Genomic DNA, 24432 nt, shown 5'->3' with positions numbered 1-24432 from the left:
CGTACAAGCTTATGTCGTAACTACATGTATCGTCGAGTTAAACACATGCACCACCAGTCCACCACCATCACCACCGCCACATGCGGTACAACATATACCGAAAGTCCAAACGTACCCAGTCGATGAATAGGGTTCTTAGTTCTACCCCTGTCTGTTAATGACGGGTGAGTCGCTCTTGGGAATGGGCTTACTTTAGCTTTCCCTAATGGTAATTGTTGCGAGAGACGGCGTCTGTGTACCGATTGGGTGCCTCCTCCTCCCAGGCGTGTTTCTAATTGCAGAGCTAGAACACAGAGCGCTAGTCCCTCAACATCATCTACATCTAAGTTGAGCACCAAACACGTTTGCACAACGTCTGCATCAATCCACCCCTTCTTCGCGGGCTCAAACTCAACTTGTTGATCCAAATATCAGATATCATAGGTATTCAAGGACTGGGTTGTTGAAGCGTTTGTGGTTCAACCTTGTATGTACCATCTCTGGTGCATGCTCTCCGGTAAATCAGCGGCTATTCTGCGTATCTTCCAGGCAAAGTTTCGAAATTTGAGGAAAAAGAACGGCCTGATATGTACTGGAAACCATCGCCTCAACTGTATGTACTCTACCGTGAAGGTTCCCAGCCGATTGGCCCCAATAATTGTGGGTCTATATCATGTAAGTTCTACATCTATACGTTGCATAAGAATGTCAGCTGAGATTGATCCAGTTATGTAGGTATTTTCGTGGCTTTGAGTTCTGAGGGCACGGAAATTTATGACATGTACCGATAGGTTAGGTCGATCAACAGGCCGTGTTTTCCTTTTTATATCGCAATTCAACCCTGGACGCCCATCAAGATGAAGCGGGGGGGGGGGGGGGGGGGGTACGTTTATCCGCTGCTCAAGGACCGGGTTTTAAAAAGTTTTTCGACGTTCAAATCACTTGTCAGCGGTCAAGGCTAGAAGCTCTACCTTGAAAGACAGGGTTTATCCTCGCTTGATATATTTTTCCCTTGGCTCTTTAGGATGTGATGCCGAAGCCCTAAAGCCTACGATAATCGGTAACTAGAGATATGCGGGCTTCTAAGTAGATATAACGCCGAGTGTTTTGTTCTCCCTCTACCTATCCCGGACCCTTGGTAGAGCGGACGGTGCCGAACCAGGAGATCGGGTCCCGATATGTCTCGCTATAATAATGCTCGGTCATCAACACACTCTGAGCAATCTTCAGGGGCAAGAATTAAAAAAAATTCTTTTTACAAGCTAACGGGAAGATCCTTTGTTTTCTTTTTAGGCATCACGACACGACGCCCACCTGTCACTTATCAATGATGGACCGTGAACCTTCCTGCTGATGGGCGGGGCCAACTTGGCGTGGAACGAACGCCGCATTAAAATCTCGGATGTTCGGCACTGAGGGGCAGGCCATAATATACCGAGGGACAGAAAACTGACTTTCACTAACTACCATCGGCGGAACCCAGCAGGAGGTTGGATATTGTTACGCATAGGAAGACATTTTACAGGGAGTTCAATTACTCAATTGGACGGTTAACATGGCGTTTTGTCGGAGGTTCTCTTTGGAACACCCTGCTTTATAAATGCCTGTTGCTTACTTCCCCGCCCCTGAAAGGAAATAAATAGAGTGCCTACTTTTTCAAAACTCCATAAATCCTTCCTTTCTCTTTTGATATGTTCTTATGGTATTTTATTATTTACAAGTAGGGTCACCATTTAACAGGTTTTATTCTTAGCTTGATGGGAAATTTAAACTAACGTGAGCAGGGTTATCTAAATCCACAAACATATTCATAGCTTCTACACACGTCAAAGCCAAGCTTTCGGCTCCTAGACTGAAGAAATACACGCAAATTTTATCTGAGACATATCGCAATGGCGAAAAACGATGATGCTATCTCGCCTTCTCTAGATGAAAAAGATATTGAATCAGGCGTTGGAGCGGGAAAGAGTGATTACGGGAATGATATCGATTCTGCGTCATCAACCACAAGCTCCAGCTCTGACGATTATGCTGAGGGCGTCACACGAATTGCGACATTAGTGGACCCTGATATTACTAGAATAGCTACTAAAGCTTCTCGAGCTTCTGGAAAGTCTGGGAGAACGGCAAAAGATCTCGAATCAGTTCTCGGGACAGAGTTTGAGGTCAAGTGGGAAGGTCCGGATGATCCACAGAACGCTTTAAATTGGGCGACTAAGACGAAGGCTTTAATTCTTGCGTTGGTATCCTTACAGACTTGGATGGTGTATGTTATAACTCAATCGCTAGTTTGATTACATGGTGGACTGATTGCTGACTGTTTATATGCATAGGGTTTTTTATTCTACCTCTTATGTCTCCGGCTCTCCCGGGATTATGAAAGAGTTTGGTATAACATCTAAGACCATCGCCACGTTGGGTATGACAACATATATGCTTGGGCTGGCAGCCGGACCGCTGGTTTTGGCACCAATGAGTGAGCTTTACGGTCGAAGACCAGTCTACCTGATCTCCCTGTCTTTGTTTTTTATCCTCGTGCTCCCAGCATGTCTAGCTCAGAACTTTGCGACTATCCTTATAGTTCGCTTTTTAGGGTATAATAAACCCCCTTAATGTTGTTTGCATGGAGCTCACTAGAATATTTGGATATAGGGCTTTCGCTGGATCAGTCACAATATCAAACGCACCTGGAACCATTGGGGATATCTTCGATGAGCATGGTCGAACTATGGCAATTACTATTTTCTCACTAGCTCCAATGAACGGACCTGTGCTTGGTCCGATTATTGGCGGTTTGGTTTATGGACACCTTGGGTGGAGATGGACAAGTTGGCTAGTTTTCATCATTGCCGGAGTATTAGGTGTTTTAGCGTTTTTCATTCCGGAAACATACGCCCCTGTTCTTATGCGAAAGAAGGCGGCAAGGCTTCGCAAAGAGACTGGAGATGATAGATATATGTCGAGATTCTGTTACAAAGATGGTGAAGGTGACTTTTGGGTATTAATCAAGACCAGTCTACAACGACCAATCATCATGTTGTTTACTGAACCACTATGGTAAGTTGAGCCGATTTCTTTCGGGACACATCTAGAATAACTTTACTGATAGGGAGATTGTGATAGTATATTTTGGGCACTTTACATTGCTGTTATCTACGGTATTCTCTACCTTTGCTTCACAGCATATCCAATTGTTTTCGCTCAGATTCGTGGCTGGGGCCCATCAACTGCTGGCCTTGCGTTCTGCGGCATTGGTGTTGGCACGATATTATCGGCTATTCTAGATCCAGTCAACCAGAAGATCTATGAGATGCATAAAGTAGACCCAGATACAGGCAAGAGACCACCAGAGGCCCGTATTGCATGCACATGTCTTGCCGCAGTCCTGAGTCCTGCCGCAATGTTTTGGTTTGCTTGGACTTGTGTGCCAACCAGCATTCACTGGATCTGGCCTATTCTGAGTGGAATTCCTTTTGGATTGGGAAACACTTGGATATTTTTGCACGGGAACAGTTATCTAATCACGAGTTATGATGTTTATGCTGCCTCTGCTTTGGCGGGGAACACTGTAACGAGAAGGTAACACACCCTGTTGTATCTAAAAAATTTGATATACAGACTAACACTAAGTGATAGCATTCTTGGCGGAATCTTGCCTCTATTTGGCCCTCAACTATACTCAAAGCTAGGTCCGAACTGGGCGGCGACTACAGTTGGATTTATTTCAATGGCGCTCATTCCAATTCCATGGGGATTTTACAAATGGGGCAAGCAAGTAAGAATTCGGTCGCCAATGTTGCAGCGATTGCAGAAGGAAAGACAAGAGAGGGGCGAGGAGTAATTCTATTGGTTTCTCTGGGGATATGGGGTCCTAATCCCGGTTATCTACAGAGTCCAAGCTAGTTCGATGTATATGTAATGTCATAATGTCTAAAAGTAGATAATGCTTTGCGTTGAAAAAGGTTGTTTAAGATAGATCAATAAAACTCTATACTATTAAAAAGTACACTTGTACGTTAAACTCTTTAATAATGTCTTGATCCTAATACCGTGAGCATTCAATCGCTTGGTAAAGTCCACGATGAATTAACGTTGACACGAGTGAATTTGGACATCTAAACTATATGTCTTCCTCATCGTCACCAGGAACGTTTTCTATTGGTTGCGTACTATTTCTAATATTGGTTGCATATCATTAGACAAAGAACTACTCCCGAGATGGAAGGGAACTGGCATTATATTAAAAGGCGTGTAGCTATTGCAATTGATAGATATAAAAGAATAAACACTGACAGAACTACCGCTATATTTTTATATATCAAAGTCGAATTTCCCTGATAGCATTTTATCATGAACTACATGTACATACTAAAGCTACTTATTGAATGACTTAGAGTGTATGCTAGAGGTAATATATCACAGATTGCCTATAAGGAGAGATGGAGATGAGGTTTAGTGCGTGCCTGTACGTTTGGGTGACCCAATAATCCAGAATGACAGCAATAAGCTAAGAAATTACTATCGTAGTACCGCTCGCACCTAGGTTCATTTCCTCACTACATTTGGGCGGCCGGAGGCCGCACTCCGCTTGTAGGCTTATGCTCGAACAACCCAAGGTAATGAGTCATGATATATCACTCGTTTACTTAAACTCGCCTTCGAGGTACATTTTGGGTTTATTTATTTATTTATTGCTTCGGTAGCTTTCGTGAGTACATGTTATATATAATCTTTAGCTTTTGTCTTTCTTCAAGATTTCAATTGGTGCTAGATCGCATTATGGAACGTTAGCAAAATTAATTATTGACCTCTTCAAACTCTTGCTCTATACTTGTAGTACCGTTGGTCCATCCAACCCGGTACTTACAGTGGGTTTTTGGTGGCCTTGGCTAGCTTTCAATTTCTAAGCTACATGTAGCCTGGTAATATTTGGGTGATGGCCCAATTCGAGGTTAGAGACCAATTGCGCAGGGTATATATTCTACCCCAAATACAGCCTTCTGAAGTATTCCACACGTTTGCTCCTCGACGAAACTCGTAGGCGCCACTGCTGAGTAGAATTCTCTCAAGATTTAGGTGATATGAATGTACAGCGATATGGATTTGCAGCACAGAGGATTTTAAGTTTTCACTAATCGGATTTTCAAGCGCCGAGTGATATCTTATGAGTGACCCACCACTACTACTGATATAGATTCTCCGGGTATAAGTATTCTAACATAATCATGAGCTCCCATACCATATTCGTGAAGAGATTTTTACAGTGATTTCCGTGTTCGTTGATGAGACACGGCGTTCATGAACGGTGGTACGTTTGTTCACTTACAGCCACTCAGCAAAATTGTTCGTGATTTAGTTTTAATGTCAGTGCGCAGTGTGGCGCACCCGTATTCTTGATGTTATTAATGTTGATATTCAAAATAAGGAAAAATATATAATATAGTTGGTGACTATATATAAAAGAAGATAGGTCATTGATCTTATTCTTCATTGATTCCGGGCGCCATTGATCACTGGGAAAGTCTTCTCTTGGAGTTTTTTTAATACTCCGCTACAGTTACCTATAGAGAAATATCTCACTTCGAAATCGGAATCACGAACACTTTTACAGAGTAGCTATACATATATATGTAGCTTAGGCAGCGCAGCGCCCTTAGTATACAAATCATGTCTACCACGATCTTAGAATCTGAAATGATGTACGACCAGCGGCCTGCTATTAAATACCATGTAGAAAATGCATACATGTATCTAGAATGTGATATAGATCGAAAAGCTACGGTTGATATCTTTCCGATATTGCCTAGCTTCATTCTTGCCTTAATTAAGTATGTACTTCAAGCCACCTCCCCCTGTAAGATATTGGATGATATATAACTTAATGTATTTCCAAGATACATTTCATAACACCTTATAATATATTACAGCAATATTGCTTAAATTTGAAAGGTAATATATAATAATAATAGTTAAATTTCCTATATACATATATATTCATCTATATTTTTCTAGCTTCGTACCGGATCAAACTTCTCCGCATTAGCGGCTAGTGACCATATTTTATTTGCGTTAGATAGTGTTAGTGCTTTTAAATATATCTTTCAAAGAAGGTTCAAATGATCATATGATGAATTGTTTTCCCAAAAGGCAGCTCAAGATTGAGGTCTGGGCTCTTCTAGCCTTGTGATCTCCGTCCTGGGTCATTACAGATATTTACTACAATACAGCAGGGCTTTATCCCGGGAAGGATGTCAGACAACTTATCTAACTTTAAGGGCATTCGCGCAGAGAACGATATCATATCATGCGGTCTATCCCCTGGATGTATGAGACATTGGTAAAATCTCTCTCATGCATTAGCGTGGCCTATCCAGGAAATGATTGACTGAGGTAAGGCAGCGAACTGCGAACTTTATGGCACCGTTAAGTATTCCAAAGACCGACAAAGGCAGCAAGCTGCTTACCTGGATGTTTTCTCACCCAAATTCAAGGTCACATGACGTTCATGCATGAGAGAGATTTTACCAATGTCTCATACATCCAGGGGATAGCAGGTCTAGACTTTGATAATTGAGCTAGTATGTACTACATATACTCGCAGCAGGTAACAAGTACCCGAAAATGCAAGCCCTAATCTGCAATTGCCATTGGAGTAGAAGTCAAAAAATACACCAAAACCTTGCAGCTGCATTTTCGGGTACTTCAGGCCTGTTGCGAGTATATGCCATGCAGACCATCATCTGCAGAACTTTTCTTATTCTGCAATTAATTAAATAGCGGTGGCGAATGTATGATATCACTTAAAACTAGTGCCCGAGTGTCTGGTTCGCACCTTGTGGCGTCTGATACGGCTAGTTTCAGGCAATTACTTGTACTCCCGGATCCCACGTGTTGAGTACATACCCAGTCTTTTTTACAATCAGCGAGATTTGGAGTTTTAGGTTTTGCGTAGGTATCATTCAGCCAGCAAGTCTGATGATTCAGCCCCATAAGAAGATATCAAGTCATACGTGTTAGAGAATCGCAATGTGGTACTTTATATCAAAGAGAAAACTCGGTCGGGATCGACGTCTCGTGGCCGGCCGTATATAGGTCAATTGCAAATCATGTCACCGCTAAGCGGAAGCTATAATTAAACCAATTAAATATTAGCGTGTAATATCAACTACATAATATCGTTCTCACCCCTAATCCCCCGTACGACAGTAAGGCTATATACGAAATTGTGTATAAGTCGTACGCGTTAGAATATTCAATGCATAAATCTATTGTTTAATTAAATAACAGCACGTACTTTTTAGGTATGCGAGTGATAAAATATGATTGTAAAATTCTTTGTTACGGGTGTAGGCACCATAACCGATCGCGAATCATCCGTTCGTTGCCTGGATTTCACGCAGGCCTTGAGCTTAGGCCTCCAACATCATGTTTCGTGTGCTTCATGTTCATCTCGATCTCTGAAGTCGATGCAAAATAGCAGGGCCTCAGAACACAATACAGCAAGGCTAGACTACGCCTCATAACTACATAAATATTTATCGTGTAACGTTAAACTGACCCTGCAGAAAATTTGCGCTTTTGGCTCTAGATCTATAATCGGACCCTGTAGCTAGTGACCTGGCGCTTAATTAAAGCATGAAAGTTCAATGTGCATATGGCCAAGAACTTCCCCGACAACATTGATATTATATTATCGACGCTAGTATTTCAGTGAAGCGTACAGTTAATTGCGTGCTTATTAAGTCTCGATTGACTTTAATTAATTACAGTTGATCTCTATATTCTTAAGGGCTGATTATGATTCTTGGTCATGCACTAAGGTGAGATTGTGACGTCGAAAAGCGGAGATGAAGATTTCCTATGTAAATAAATCAAATTACTATTATGTACAAATGTGAGTATGTAGATGTACATGTAATCATTGCAAGTGCACTTTTCGATAATAATAAACGTATAATTAACATACACAATATCTGAAGCCAAACAAGTAGAGATGATGGGGTCCCGGGAGTAATAGTCAAAAAGCCACGTCAGCGACTTTGCGTTGTATGCTACTCTTTTCGTTCCGTAAAGACGTAAATACTAGGCAAATTTCAGTGCAGTGAGTAGATTAGAACTAAAACTACATGTAGTCTTAGTTTTGCAAATTTTGGCTGCTTCCGTACTAGAGAAAGATCAAACCTAAATGATTCACATACAAATCCCTGCACGTATGTACATACATATCCCGACATACATGAATTCTAGTATAAATGTACTTGGATCTATATAAACCTTTAACTCTCGCCAATACAAACTAGCAAGAGTCTGGCCGTCATCACCCTATAAGTGAATGTATATATATGCCTACATGTATTTGACGTTTGATTCTTGGTACTTATCTGATCAAGGCTGAACGTGCATATGATGCACTGCGAGGTTAACTGGCCAGTACGTATTACGGATGGAATGGTCCGAAGCGAATGAGATTGACTATGTGTATATGCTGCGCCCTTTGAATCTAGAGTACACATGTAACGTAAGTACATCCTGGGGTATCAGATTCCTGCAGTGTATCATTAAGCTCAATCTCATGTATGTGTAACCTCTCGTGTTTCATTCTATGTGAAGTATGCATTACTAAGCGCAACATAATAAAACTTCGATTGCAATGACAGAATATACATGAATTTTCTTTCCTCCATTCAATAGAGACATCTTGAGTATACAACTGAACAAACGAAAAAATAGTTGAATCCACCGAATAATAGATACCCCAGATAAATTATAGCACACTGTCAAGAAAACTTATGTTAGAGGTATTGGCTCATGCTCATATATGTAGAAAAAGATCTTACCTTTGTGTCAGTACCCCACTCTTGATCCCATAGTGGAGAAGTCACCAAAAAAGTAAGTCCCAAAAAGTAAGACATTGATGAGAAGCCCAATAACATTCCTGGTACTTGTAGAACGTATAGAAATGCCCAATCTACGCGACCTGAATCTATGTTGCCCCTTGAGAGAGCTTTCTGAACTGCCCGTGGTCCTTTAACACCGAGGTGTGCAAATAAGAGGATGAGGTGGAAAGAGATCGTAACAGATAGCAGGCCAAGGACAATGCTGCCGTACCAAGCACCACGAGTAAACCAAGTTGTTTTGTCCCTTAAACTTTCCCAAGATAATGATGCAGTTACAGCTGATGCTACCACTGTTCCCTATTTTATTTGCAATGAGTTTACAAGCAACCTTCAAGATTTGGGACCAGGATCTTTTACTTACTGACATAGCGACGTAACGATACTCTGTTCTTTTGTTTGTACACCATAACTCAATCATAGTATTTCTTTGGTCCTCGGTGTGATCTATCTGGAGAATATGAACGACTGGCCTCTTTAAAAATTCCCATGGGGTCGTTAGGATGACGAGTATAAAGTGGGCCACAACCGGAGTATTTGTCATAAGACTCTCCCAAGCGCTCTGTTTCTCCTTTTGTTAACAAAATGAATGCTTGTATGACCAATTCATATAATTATTACAGATGTATATGAGGAATTAAGGGATAACACTACATACATCTTTAAGGTTGTTGGCATAACCTCTGAATGCATCCATTACACAAGGCATTTTTATCCCTAAAATAGAAGTTCCACAACAGATATCGATTTAAGTGAGAGGACTTTAAATCTATAGAAATTAGAAATGGGGTGATATGGGAACGTCTACCTTTAATATATACTAGTACATTGACTGTCTACATGTACATTGCCCGGATTTTAAAAAGGCGATGAATTAACTCTTTGCCTACAATTCTCACTGTTCTAACCAGAACGCTGGATCCTAAGTAATGAAATCCCCATTATTCTGCTTGGAATTAATCAGGCTGTTACACTGTGAAGACAGTTTACTGTATGTAGACTTACGATACGGGTTCGGGGTCTAGATTGTATTCTTGTGGGCTTGGAGGCGCCAGCGTTCGCGGGCAGCGCCTACCGATCGATTTTTGCAATGCAGGCAGCTGCAGCGCAGGTATGACAAAACGTACCGCTTTTTGAACCAATAAAAACGATGCATTTAAGACGTTGCCACCTCCTGAATGTTGGAAAAATCAACTATTTATCTCTTTGAGTATCGACCCTTTTCTTCCCGACAAAAAATACTGTTTCTTCTTAACGCGGGAAAACTTTAGCGGCGTCGGGGGAATACATACATGTAGATACATGTATTCATACTACAAAACCAACATTTTGACATGACACGTACGCGTGATCATCGTCACAGTTTCTTCGGCGCTATCATCATCACCATCCCACAATCATCCCCCATCATCACCATCAAACAATGAACCTACACAGCGGCTACAGTATCTGCTCTCGGACTTTGCGTGCGGTTAGATCTACCGAAAGGAAAGTGCAATTGCTAGAAGCAATCTTCAGATCGAGTTTCAGCCAGTAGTGTTTTCCCAGGCTGATTCTGCTGACCGGCTAGAACAACAGTTCTGGCCGGGGCAAGAGCATTTGCAACTGCTTTATGTGCCTGCTGTGTACGTTGAGAAAGAGTGTGTGCGCGTGTGTGTGTCGCCCATACCTGGGCATCTTAAGGAAGTACAGCTAAGGGCTTGAATACTGCATAGTGCACTTGGGTCAAGACGAAAGTAATTGCTAATGATCTACTATTAGGGAGTCAGTTTAAAATTACAAGAGGTCGAATCAACGAGGCATTGTGTAACTTCCCACAGCTCATATTCAAATACGAGTGCCTGGCAACTAGAATGCCTATCACCTTACATAGGAAAGGACCAAGCGGACAAAACAGGATGTTGATCCTTCACCGCTGCCACTGCAGTAAGGCTGAACAGACGCACATCATGAAAGTCATTGACCTCACGATACATGAACTGCGGGGCTGATTACCTGCCTCGTGGTGGTGGTTGCTATCGAGCCGATTCTAGCCATACGTCCGCTTGGAACGACCAGTGACCTTGCCTTTGAAGGTGCTATTCTGCGGTGAAAAAGCTTAGGACAAAAACTTTTGGATCTTCACGAAGATACGAGTGATCGCTAGTGATCGTATAAGCTCTAGGCTTGGCCTCCAGCCTTCCTTGGTCTGGCGAAACCAGGACCCACACGCACGCGTGAATAAGAATTTTAGTGGAGGGTAGTTTCGTACCTAGATCGTGCATTGCCCGCGAATACTACGACACAAAGGTCTAGAGGCCTAGGAACGATACTACATATGTAGGCAGAGGGAACTTGCCCACTCGCTCGGCCAAGCTACCACATCATATATTGAAAATGGTACGTGTGAAAGCCGCGGAGAAACACGTGGAATATCAGCCAGATTCACAACTGCAGTAGAATCGTTCTACATTTCATAGGAAAGAATGGGGTGATTCCCCTTAAATGTCAACGAGAGTAGAGTTTCTCTCGCCGAGTGGAGAATAAGGGGGCGAACTGCATGGAAGTCCTTTTGGGGATAGAATATATGGGAGCCTTATATAAAATCTCAGAGATCAGATGACGAAGAGTTGCGAGACAGATTTGTTGAAAATTAGGTCCAGCATCTTCGCTCCTACTAGCTAGGACTCGGAATTATAAATAAAAACCAACACTTGACATGGAAGGCTGCACAGCACCAACCAGAACGACCAACCAGGAACACTAGTTTAAGAAAGCTGCAGTGTTAATCGGACATTGTAAGGTCTGCTGTAAGTTTTATCTTGTCTTGTATCTGAAAAGATACAAAAACAAAAAATACTGACATCTTCGGATGTATCAGCCTTGCAGAACTAGATGACTGAGTGTGCAGTCAATCATATTTTGAGGAATAATCTGGACGTTATTTTAGGGCGGTGTTGTCTTGAGTAATTTTAGGTTATGACAGCGCGAGGGTGCTTCTAGCTTCTTTACTAGAGTGAGAGTTCTCCACCTGGATTATGATAATGGCGGGGAAGGTGGACAACGGGATGAGCCGGGCTCCGTAGTGTGTAATCTGTGCACGTGCCCTCAAACTAGCCGCGTCAAAAAAGATGATACGAATTTGTTCAGAGAGCTCAGCTCTAATACCAGTGTCAAAGAAACGGACGCCAGATTTTATCTATCTATGTTTATAGCTTTTGGTATGATCTATGAACCTTTATCCAGTTGATCAATGGGAGGCCGCACTTTAATCTCTATGTGCAGGCGCCCTCAGATCAGGCAGCTGCAGGATCTAAGAACAAACACCCAGTAGGTGGATACTCTATATATATATTGTTCCCCTGAATCATCAGGTTTCGCCCATAGTTCTTAAGGAGAGTTACAGATCTGATTAAATACATAAAGTGGTTACTTAGTTCCTATTGTATATCTAAGTCTATTCTATCATGCATCAAACGCCTTAGATCCACATAGGTTCAAGTGGAGGGTTCGCATTCTTAACCAAAGTTCTAGTAAACTCATTAAACCAAGCTCCAGCCTCTGGTGCTGGCACATCTGCAACCGCCGAAACGCACATCTCATCAAACCTTGGCGAAGTAGAATTACTCGTTCCGTCGCTCTCTCCACCTATCACAGATTTCCATAATCAGTACCATTTTATACAAGTGCTCGGATTTTTACTTACCTGGCTTGACCCAAACCAAAGCGTCGACCAAGGTATCATTGGTCTCAGTAGTAGGAAGGGCTCCGAATCCCGCGCCTTTGACATTACACCATTGGCCCCATTCTTGCCTGATTCCGAGCTTTCCAGCACGGCCCTGGTCGATGATGAAATGTGCTGGGAAACCCTCGGCTTCAAGGTATGGTGCGAGGGAGTTAACGTAGTGAGACTCATCCCATGAGTTGGACCACTCAGTGAAGTTCTCACGTGGAACCGCAATGTACGCTGCGGTTCGTATCAGCGACCCGAGGCATTTTCAAATCTATCCACGGTTTTTTGGGGGCATCAACTTACCATTGTAGTTGGACACGTTGGTGGCCAATCCTCTAACCTTTGCCTCAGTAGTGGAGTTAGAGTTCGCCATCCCCAAAACCTCAGCGAACAATTTCGCTGATGGTTCCAAGTTACCATCCCAACCGAGCCATCCACCGTGTGCAGCATCCAGATACAAATGTACATTCGAAAACTGGAGCTTCTTGATCGCGTATGCAACACCGGCCTTATATGCCTGTTCAGCACCCGCACACTTCTCAACTGCCAGGTTGGTAACCAAATTAGCCAGTGAATCGGGTTCGAGAATCACAACGAAAGATAGCTCGTCAGCCTTTGCAACAGAGATGGCCGCGGCAACATCTAGAAGGATTATTAGCATCATTTATTCGAGCTTAAACCGGAATATTCGAGTATACCGTCGATAAAAAGCTTGTATTTGTTGAGGCCGTCATCGGCAATCTTAAGCTCTCCGTCAGAGGCCTTTGCAGAGCAGTCACGGTCTGGAAGGTTGTAGACTACAAGCTCAACGATTTGAGCTCTCTGGGAGTTCTTTTGGATAACGAGAGCCTCGTCGATGTAGGTCGCAATGCTCGGCACCTACTCTTATTGTGAGCGCTACTATCTATACACCGCAGAGAGCCATGGAAGAATCATACATCAGCATTGGAACTGATCCAAGCAAAAGTTCCGGTCCTCTGGACTCTCTTTGTCCTCGCAGCATTTATAGAATCACCCTCTTGATAGAAAGAGCTGATAGTCGCTTCAAGCTTTGCGGCATACTTGGAATTTGCGTAGAGGACCCTGCCCAAAAACGGGTTTCCAGTTGATGGAATTACGATAGCGAGGGTGCTTGGGACAAGCGCAAGGGAAAGGAGCGATGAGAACAACATCTTGACGGTTCGGTAATGATCGAATGGCTTCTGGAGAGAGTGCGAAGGATAGTGAGACAATTATAGGCAGATGGGGTGGATTATATACCCCCCATATCGGTGCCAATATCTGCTGAGGTCCTTCGTTAATATAAAGCTATTCATTCTTTGATCCATGATTACTTTATTTTTCTCATGGCTAGCCCCGCAGTATGCATATGTTGTCCCACAACCCATTAACTCAGATGCCAGAGCATTATCACCATTTCCCCGGATTTAAAAGTCGATCATCCCGGTGCCTGTGTACCTGCATGTAAGCAACAAGGATTTATTCGGAGGTTGAGGGAAACCTACCGCCTCGGCACGTCCTCGCGAGATAATTCCGGATAAATCACTTCGCTTGTCCTGGTTTCCAGAATCTAACTATAATGAAGAGTTTATATTCGAAACTTTAGACTTCCATGCCAGGAGTGAGCTTCACTTGGTCGTTTTTCTTCAGCGTTGGTAGTCACACCATAAATCCATCCACCTGCCAAATTCACTAAACTTCACTGCTCGGTACCCCGGGCCTTGCACCCGCATCCTACCCATGTAAGCTACATATACATCGATAACGACTAGGTGAAAATCAACCACCTGCCTTCAATGTTATCATATAGAATAATCATTGTGTGTAACTTTGATGATGATAAATCTTCTCTACGGGTAGTGCTTGCCGTTTAATATATATTTTGATGCCATATAACCGTTCATCGTACGCCTTGATTCTTGACTTCTTGGAGGATTACTCGGCGCCTTGAGAATGTACTTAGTTTTTGCCACTTTTGCTGGTGGATGTGTTGTTTAGGAGTTCCAGAAACTGGAAATACAGGCCCGGTATTGAGAGCGTTTTGGGTATATATGAGGTCGAGTGGTATAGAGGTCGATATGAAAGCATAAGAATTGGGAGACTGCAACATAAAGTACACATCTAGTGATAAAAGTGGGCAGAAAAAGCAACCGTGGAGGAGATGTAAACAGATCTATGTAAATCTTAGTGGTGAGCAAGAGCGTTCCTTGGCTGCTGAATACATGCGAGATCTACGTAATACTTGGCCAGCTGTTCTTCTTATACTTCTGCAACAGACCTTGCGGAAGTACTCGGCAGACCTTACCGAACACTGAGTGACCCCGTATGATTTGGAAAGCTGGGTGATTCTTCGTGATTGAGAACGCCTTGAGATTTGGTTTTTCCTGTGCCCACCACCCCTCCCCCAAGACTTTCTCTCACTTTCTCTCGTATACTTACAAGTAATTAATAAAATGAAGTTATGCATAAGTCTATCTAATCTTTTTAGTCCAAAGCGGCAGAGAGGGTATAAACGTATATACGGGAATTCGAAAAGAATAGATACATGTACATCTAGCTATGTAGGCGGCTGGGGAGCGCCAAGCCGATGTTATGATTTGAACGTAGAGCGATGTATACCTTGTATAATAGGCCGTATAATGTACCTATGGCAACATATACCTCATTATCCCAGGAGTTCAAATGAGTGGTATATATGGGCGCACGTGGTGAGATGTTAAAACACGCTAAGAATCCATACGAGTGATAATATGTGATCCGATTCATCCCAAAATAGCTCTGTAGTTCCAAATCTCACCCACTTGTGAGTATCCTCTGGGCATCTTCAGATCCTTGAATACATTTGATTCCAATCACGGAATTCTATACATGTATGGGGTATATACTCATACCTTAAGTCGTCAGGCCAGGTTGAAGTGCCGGCTTTTAGCTTTGTTCGGTAATCAGGATATCGTGAACGCTGATCACGGAACCGAAGGTTTTCAGCAACGAACCCCCAGTATTTGATAAAAATGCTAGCGTGATAGTATGTCTATTAGACTACTGTAACCCGAGCTGCCGGCCGGCTTAAGGGATGTTCCTCCATGTCAGGTTGAACAGCCCCCATGATGAGCCATATTAAGATTCCCAGAATCAAATACGCTATTTCCAATGAAATAAATGAGAAAAGCTTAATCCATCCCTGAAAAGATAAGCCTTGAAATTAACCTAAAAATAAGTCTAAATAATTTGAATATGCATGTAGATAGTTACCGTATTCCTTATATGTACATTCAAAGGTTATATCTTAAGACCAGGATTTCTAGTGATTTGCCACTTGGATGATCATATGATAGGGTCCGAATATCCGGTTTTCTCAGGCAGATGGCCTGTTCGATTCTCGCAACCGGGTACATATAATCTGGTTTGAATAGTCAACAAACCTGTTCAAATATCTGAGCTGATGGTTGAACGGCTTACCGGCACTTCAAAGATGCCTGCTACGGCACTCATCCCCTGCAAAGCGTACCTAGTAATGACGTCTAGACATGATTAACAGTGACTCTTCTTGTTCGTTTCCTTGTCTTTCCTCAGTTACGATATATAGCCGATATCCATGCCAACACTTCAAGTCGAGTTAAAGAGTGAGACCCCCAGCGGCGATATTTTTATGCTGACTTGAACCAGGGCTCCTCAGCTCATAATTAGTACGTGTACTACATATAAACCCGTTCGAACTGCCTATTTGAGTAGTTGGTCCTGTCGGTGCAGGTTTGATATTGGTTTTATGTAATAACCTTCGTTAAGACTGCGCATTACTTGTTCACCACATAGAGCTTTACTCTAACCCAAATATGATTAGTCAATACTTAATATTGCAATAAATGTTCACGAAATACGAGAAGGGATGTGTCCCTGTATTCTGGAGTTTAGCTCTTAGAGTTTTTAAACTGTTTACAAAAGGTTTTATTAAACAGCCAGTCAATAATAGTTACGAGAAGATTTAAGAGACTCAATCATTTAGAAGTGTGAAATTAATAGGAAGAAAATAGTATTTGCCTTTAAAGCGCTGCATACGATTTGCCAGATTTGCCAGTTAAGATCGAAGCCCCTCCTCCAGATATCTCCATTCGTGTTTGTCCGAAAAACCCCTAGGAAACGTGCGGCGAGAAGGGTCCAGTATATCCATGTTCAACGCCTCATGGGCAGCAGTGTGCTTCTGGTTTCCTAGAGACAAGGCACAGAGCGCCTCAGCCTCGGGGATTACAAACAGATATGTTGTACATAGGAAACTTTTCTACACGCAAAATTCTAGAATCTCAAATATACCAACACGCTTGTACTCTCTGATAGTGGCCCTGTAAAATATGCCTCCTCCTCGCTGCCATCGCTGACCAGAAGCTCTCTCAAATTCGTTTCAAGCCCACACTGCGCACGGTTTTCTTGCATCCTTTTCTTCCTTTCCTCTTCTTTCCTCCAGTCTTCTCGCTCCGCTCTTAGTAGGTAGAGAATCCATCCACTCCCTTCATGGAAAAATGCGTTATCCACTGGTCCTCGCTTTTGCCTCTCTCTTTCTCTTCTTCGTTGTGTTGCTCGAGCTGTTTCTTTACGTGACATCAATAGCTTTGCGGCGGTTTCGTCCGCGTTCTCAGCTTTGAAACCTACTCCTGTGCTTTCACACATATTATCCAACACTGACCGCCACCTCGGAGATATGAGTGTTCCGCGAGTGACAATGTGCCCTTCTAACTTCGGGTTCCAGCTTCTATCGTACCATAAAGTGACAGTCTTACGGTAATCGATTACCATTTCGCTAGGATCGGTGGTGTAGTATCCGTTTACACCACTACGTGCGCCCCACCTCAGAACACTCATCTTAGGTTCCGGTTGATTAAAGGACCTATACGGACTTACTGCCACTGGCCACTTTACAGCGTCGTTTTTAGTTCGCAACTCGTCCCACCCTATAGTCTGTTCTGGCAGTCCCAAAACTCCCCCCTTATTAAACTCGGTTGGGGCGTAGAAAAGCGTTGGCTTTGAGCTCTCAAATGCGCCGTCCGGTTGTAGGTGTGTATTCAACGTATCGATCTTCCACTCTACCATGACTGGAGATTCATCCCCTTTGAAAATTCCAGCTTCATCCAACTCATCAAGACCAACCCTATACTCTCGAGTGCCGTTCAGCCCATAGCTCCCCACCCATGTCAACCTCACTTCTTCTCCCTCTTCAGGGTCTCGATATATGGGTTTGATATCGCTTTCAAATCGCCATTCTAGTATACGCAAGTCATCCTGTTTAAAGCGCCATCTAAGTGAGTTGGGGGTTTGGCTGAGTTCAACCATTTTAACTACTTGTGCATCGACCGACGAGAGGACATACACCGTTGAGTTGTTGCCGCCTCCTGGCGTCGTATTGGTATAAAGAAAAAAGTACTTCCCGCGGCTGTCAACGTTGATTGCACGTCTGCATTGGTAGCAGGACCAAAATCTTGACTCCGTGTATATAGCAGGTAAGGCAGAAGATATATTTGGTATCAAGCTTTGAAGACGTTGGTGTGGTGCAAGGGGAATGCCGGCACTGTCTTTTAGGTAGTTGAAGAGAAACAGGGAGTGGGCGTGATAGGCAACGAAGAAATACTTATTGCAGGTGGCATGTGCAAGGACGGTATTGCCGCAGAAGCTGAAAGAGGAGATGAGCTGGCCAAAATTGGAGCGTTGGAGTGAATAGATTTGAATGAATGTGTGGGCGTGTTTCATTCTATGAATTTGTTTAGTTGAAGAAATTCTGGTGAGCTAGCAATTTAACATACCTTCTTGGAGCTATTTGGATCCCAAAATTTCCTAGCGCCAATTCAACCCCCGTGTATTCCCCCCTCCGAGCATCTTTATCATTTGCGAATTTGTGGTGTATATGATGCCCATGTAGTACCATAACCCCTCTCCCACTCCAACATGACACGTCTCGCACAACTGCACTCTCATACAACTCTCCGTTCTCATTGTAACAGCCGCCGACTTTCGCAGCTCCATCAACAAGCTTCACCTCTACCTTTTTGTCATCCCTCATATCCCATAGCCAACCCGCCCACCCCTTGGTTAATATCTGCTCTGCAGTACGATAAACCAGCACCTCTTCTTCATCATCACAGAAAATAGGGGAACAATCTACATACTCCTTCCTAGAAGGGTATTTACGGCGTGGTTGTGTGTAAGAACGGCGGGCGACCCTGTCGTAAACGGCTTTTGTACGTTGAAGGTGCGGGAGCTGTGATTCACGCGAATAAGGATAATGTTGAACGAGGGCTCTTGAAACCAAATCGTGGCAGGAAAATATATTATAAAATGTTCTCGACACTTTGCGGAGGTTGATGATTTCGAGCCCGTCAGGAAGGTACCTAGTCATGTTGTTGACGATCTCTATAGGCAGGCTTTCAAAGAGTGACTAAAAGAATCTGTAAGCTCAAATGATACTGTGGGGAGTGATAACTTGTAAAGCATTTTTACACTTCATCCTATCCCAAAAATGGGTTGGACGCGTGATTAAGACTGAGAATCATACCGGCATCGTAAACTTCTTTCTTGAAAAGAACCTCGTCCCGCTCCCCTTCCTTCTATTACTAGAAGGTGTTGGCCCGCCTGGAGCAGGCAATTCTTCGATTTTGTATTGAGATATCTTTTCTCCGAAAGGCATGCCGATAATACTTATGTCGTCGAAGGCTGTGGGTGGAGAGCCGTTGAGCTGTTCTTATCGATTGTAAGCAAGATGAGGTCATTCCCGTGCACGGGGTCTCTTACCCCGCAGAAGCTAGACATCTGCTATCACTCGATCTGCTCTTTTGCGAAAGTCAAATTGACCTCTCGGTTGGGGAATCGCTGGAGCCTTATGGCCTAGTTTCTTGTTCGCTAATATTGTAAGGGTTAAAGCTTAGGGCTGGGCAGCCTCGATAAATAACTCTTGGCACCGTATGACTGCAAAGAGCGCTAGCACACATGTAAGTACGTCTTTGTATCACGCCGTATACCTATGCGTAGAAGAAAGGCGGGGGATAAACGTACCTGGGTTAACCATAAATACCGAGAATCTGATAAGATAAACACACCTATTTCACAGCAAGATTCTCTTATCAGATTCTTCGTATTTACCCTCAACGCCCGGTACATAGTGTGGCCAATTATTACAGGTAGTTCTACAGGCACAAATCACACGGAAACTGGACCTGTCGCAATAGGGTGTGGTCACTTGAATTTATCACAATCACACATATCATGTGTTACTAACCTACTGGATTGTTTTCTATAATTTTCTGTTCTAGGATACCGACCTCCATTTTGAGGGAACACAATAAGTTTACCGCGGCCGATACAATTCATAGCAAAACAAGCAATTTGATCCTCATACGTAATCTCCATACTTCAGCTTCATCCCGGCAATCGAACCAGCTTACCAGAGTTGAGTTCAGTTCGACATAATGTATTTCTAACCGCGATTTACCCAGCCAGGTCATATTACCAGCCTTTCAAAATTCGTGGTAAAGGAAATAACTATATTTACATGTATATACATACATATACCTAATACAATTGGATCCATGGAGGAACACTTGGGCCGCAGTACGGTTTGTCCCGCTTTCCATGACGTATATGATTGTTTTTCAAATGATGGTTTATGCACTGTTAGAGTCATGATGGCATTGCATGGACGAGGCTAGGCGGAATTTGGTGTTGATACTTGGTACTCCCTTACTTTGCGTAGGTACTGAGCCTACATAAGTTAGTTGGGACAGTCTAGGTAGCTACATGTACTTACCAAAACGGGGTGTGTACAAGTAGCAATGCCCAGGCGGCCCTGGGGCGCATATACAGTGATGGGGAGAATTATTGCGAAAACAGGGGTTGGCGAGCGTGCTAAAAAAGCCTAGCGAGTATCAAAATTCGTGAATTTACTAACAAAACGTCCCAATTTCAGTTTTTAGTCGAGTGCTGAAGCCGTGAACCGCTGAAAACTGCGTGAAGCCCGCCTAAAGCCCGCCTGAGGCTCCTCTTCGCCCAATCACAGCCCTAACCCACCTGTGCGGCCCCACAGGGCTCGCCAACCCCTGTTTTCGCAATAATTCTCCCCATCACTGTACTTACATGTATGTACGGTAATGTACCGCTTGTCCATGCGCCAATCAACACCTTTGAGCCTCAACTTTTTATTCCAACAAGGCAGAAAGAAACAGGCTTTCAGCCCTACCGTCCATCTCTCTTTGTTTGCGGGGTTAGTCGCGTTCGAACTTCGCCAGTGTTCGCCAGCGCACAACAGCCAAACGCTCCAGATTTGACTCATGCTCATGATCACCTCACTTGAGGATCCATTGCGGTCGCGATCTACCACATCTATATAAGCTTCCTTTGTAACATCCTCCTAGTCTGATCCTGATAAGTAGCTTTATGCCATAACACCACCATCCAATTGATTGATTCAACCCGCTAAGTCTGTCATTTACAGAACAGCGCAATCACCACAGCCTAATAAACATCCTATTATCACTTGTTACAATGCGTGTCTGTGGAATCTATTTTATTACGCCCGGTGATCGTGATACACCTCTCCCTATTCTTGCTTCCCGCCTGCGTACCGAAGTCGTCGACCTCACTGCCAACCACACACTCACTCAAATCTTTTATAATCCTTACCCACCAAAGTCTACCAATGAAGCTCTCGCCAATCCCAAGGAGGCCAAATATACCTTTCCTCTTTATGAATCATCTGCTATTCGGTCCTTTTCAGCAGAAATAGGTTCAAAATTCATAAACGGGGTCATCAAGCCAAGGCAGGAGGCCAAAGCCGTATATAATGCTGCCAAAGCTGCAGGGAAGCACGCGGCCTTATTGGAGCGGAATACTAGCGAGGTTTTTACCACCAGTGTAGGGAATATACGCCCGGGGGAATTTGTGTCCGTGGTGATCAAGTATGTCCATGAGTTGAAACAGGATATTGAGGCCGAGGGTGTGAGGTTGGTGGTTCCTACTATCATTTCGCCAAAATACGGAGATGCGGATTTTGCAAACTTTGGAGTGGGTTGGGATAACGGGTGGAATAACATGAGCGCCAAACTTGAAAAAATTGCTGAAGGAAGCCTCGAGACTAAAGGCCTGGCAATTGAAGTCATGGCGACCATGAATGGTTCGATTCGGGGTGTCCAGAGCCCAAGTCACCCCATTGCTATCAACATCGGTTCTCACGATGCGTCTGGCCAGGGAGAATTTAACCCGCAGATGGCTCGGGCAGTGTTAGCAATTCCAAGTTCATCAACCACAGGTCTCGAGAAGGATTTCACTCTGATCATTAGCTCTACTGACATTTCCATGCCCCGAGCCTTCCTCGCACCTCACCCTGATATACCTTCAAAGTCAACCCTCCTGGTCACACTGGTTCCACGTTTCGAGCTCCCTCAGCAGCGGCCAGAGGTTGTCTTTGTAGTTGATCGTTCGGGTAGCATGAACGATAAGATGGCTACAGTCCGCTCTGCGCTTCACCTGTTCCTGGCCTCTTTGCCAGTAGGCGTGCACTTTAATATCATTTCCTTCGGATCTAGACACTCAAGCCTCTGGCCCAAATCCCAACTCTATAGCGCTGAATCTTTCGAAGCTGCTAAGAGGCATGTCGATGGCATGGACGCGGGCATGGGCGGGACAGAAATGCTTGCTCCCTGTAGTCAAGCTGTGTCAAGTCGACTGAAAGACATGAATCTGGAGGTCCTTGTATTAACCGATGGAGATATATGGAAGACAGAAGTGTTGTTCGACTTTATCAACAAAAGCACTTCTACTGGCGACGCGAGGTTTTTTTCCCTGGGTATTGGTACAAGCGTGAGTCACCTACTCGTTGAAGGAATTGGCAGAGCTGGAAAAGGATATTCGCAAATTGTCGGTGCAGGGGATAATATGCAGAAGAAGATCATGCGTATGCTCAAATCCGCACTCACTCCACATGTCAATGATTGGAGAATCGACTGGGAGGGAAAAGATGCCATCATGTCCTCCTTTTCACAGGAAAACACAGCAGAGCCCACCATCCATGCCCCAATATCTCTTTATGACACTTCCAGCAATCCCGATGAGGCAAAACCGACAGAGTCCCCCCTCCCTGCACGTCCACCAATTCTTCAAGCTCCATCAACCATCCCATCTCTTTATTCCTTCACGCGAACAAGTGTCTACTTCCTCTTGGCGGGCTGCGCAGCCCCGAAGGTTATTCGCCTCCTCGGCACAGCACACGATCCCAATACAAACTCTATTCACCCCCTCGCACTCAATATCCCTGTCGCCACTGTTACCTCATCCTCATCGGCCCTCGGTCTTTACTCGCTCCTGGGTCGCAAGCTTTTACAGGATCTCGAAGAAGATCGCTGCGGATATCTACCCGTCCACTCTCCGCACAAAGACGACGAAGGCACATATTTGGGAGTTACGTTTGGGCTGGCGTCAAAATGGACGAGTTTTGTGGCTGTTGCGACCGGTGATGGGGACGAAGAAGAGGATATTGAACCTAATGTATTAACACCCCAAGGCTCAGATGATGAGGAACCCACATCAAAAAGACATTGCCAGAGCTATAATAGCCCTGTGGGAGTACTTACTGGGGCCTTAAGAGTAAGGGCAAGCGGATCGCTTTCAGCGAATATGCGCATGGGCGCACGCCCGAAGATCGGAACCCCGTCGTCGTATTCTCCAGCCCAACAACAACAACAACAACAACAACAACAACAACAACAACAACAGCAACAACAACAACAACAACAACAACAACAACAACAACAACAGCAGCAGCAGCAGCAGCTGCAACCGTTCAATGCGCAATATGTGAGGCGGGCGTCGCGGCGGTACTCCGCGTATATTAGCGCGCCCAAATCTACTAGCACGATCGAATCTACTAGCACGATCGAATCTACTAGCACGGACGACACACCCAGCGGCATCATAGCGAAGCTATCACGCTTGCAGTTATTTTCAGGTCACTTTGAGTTTTCACAAGCTTTACTTAATGTCATCGGGGTATCAGAAAATGCGATTAAAGGGGCGGGCGACTGGTCTGAAAACGGGGAAGAACCGACCTGGGTGTCAGTTGTTGTAGTTGTTTGGTTACGGAAACTATTGGCGAAATATAACGAGGAATGGGAAATGATGGCAGATAAGGCGTGGGACTGCGCTATGAGTGAGCTAGGCGCAGAGAAGGTCAAGAAGATGGAAGTTGAAGCGGAAAAAATTGTGAAGGGAAGTACCAGGGTCTTCGACTAGCTAACACACCGATGCAAACTTTATGTTTAGCCAATATTGACGGTTTTGAGAGAACTGAGGAAATCGGAAAATTGTTTTAACTATTGTTAACTTTATCTCTTGTTTATTACTTATTTGATATCTTTATAAATTTAGTAGTCTTGGAATATGGATTGTTTCGCTTTAGCAATCTCAAAATTATTCTTTGAACTTGCTTGAGCGACGATCAATCGAGTGACAATTCATGAGTCCGAGTGATAATCTATGGTTGAATCTCTAAACTCCGTAGTCAGTCATTTTCTATTCAACCTCTGGGTAGTAGAGTACCTCAATTCACTCTACACAGATAACTAACCAGAGTAATCCCTTCGGTGATAAAGGGAATTTCAGGAGCGTGATAGAACACTACTGAGTTTGAAACCTCAGTGCCAAGAGCTCTAGGCTCCAATAATTGTAGCATACTAGTCTAGTCCCCTATTACTTGATACCAAGAATGTGGGTCATTAGTACGTGTATTTTAACAGCCTACAGGGTAAACGTTTATTCCCCAAGTTGTTAGCTGGACTTGGCGCAGCTTTAGGTTGATCGTCAAGTAGACGTGCTATG

At 43.8% G+C, this 24432-nt stretch overlaps 4 protein-coding genes across 4 annotated transcripts; 2 read left to right on the top strand and 2 right to left on the bottom strand.

Annotated features, from left to right (window-relative positions):
- Nucleotides 1-1871: 1871 nt before the first annotated feature.
- On the top strand, nt 1872-3820 carry H6S33_010228 (uncharacterized protein; the record flags this gene model as incomplete). The annotated part of the gene is made up of 5 exons (XM_044841589.1): nt 1872-2245; nt 2313-2573; nt 2632-3036; nt 3103-3558; nt 3616-3820. The coding sequence occupies 5 exons, from the start codon at nt 1872-1874 to the stop codon at nt 3818-3820; spliced, it is 1701 nt and encodes a 566-aa protein (XP_044697371.1).
- Nucleotides 3821-12333: 8513 nt separating this feature from the next.
- H6S33_010227 (uncharacterized protein) lies at nt 12334-13757 on the bottom strand (the record flags this gene model as incomplete). The annotated part of the gene is made up of 5 exons (XM_044841588.1): nt 12334-12500; nt 12559-12819; nt 12889-13227; nt 13284-13464; nt 13524-13757. 5 exons carry the CDS (start codon nt 13755-13757, stop codon nt 12334-12336), a joined length of 1182 nt encoding a protein of 393 aa, XP_044697370.1.
- A 3118-nt stretch (nt 13758-16875) lies between these two features.
- Nucleotides 16876-19377, bottom strand: H6S33_010226 (uncharacterized protein; the record flags this gene model as incomplete). Its single annotated transcript, XM_044841587.1, has 6 exons — nt 16876-17856; nt 17945-17966; nt 18203-18322; nt 18375-19006; nt 19124-19303; nt 19360-19377. The coding sequence occupies 6 exons, from the start codon at nt 19375-19377 to the stop codon at nt 16876-16878; spliced, it is 1953 nt and encodes a 650-aa protein (XP_044697369.1).
- A 1728-nt stretch (nt 19378-21105) lies between these two features.
- Nucleotides 21106-23847, top strand: H6S33_010225 (uncharacterized protein; the record flags this gene model as incomplete). Its single annotated transcript, XM_044841586.1, has 1 exon — nt 21106-23847. The coding sequence occupies one exon, from the start codon at nt 21106-21108 to the stop codon at nt 23845-23847; it is 2742 nt and encodes a 913-aa protein (XP_044697368.1).
- Between the last annotated feature and the right edge of the window lie 585 nt (nt 23848-24432).

The sequence above is a fragment of the Morchella sextelata genome (genome assembly GCF_020137385.1).
Source record: "Morchella sextelata strain SCLS chromosome Unknown scls_4, whole genome shotgun sequence".
NCBI lineage: Eukaryota > Fungi > Ascomycota > Pezizomycetes > Pezizales > Morchellaceae > Morchella > Morchella sextelata.
This window is presented reverse-complemented; position numbering and strand designations above follow the sequence as displayed.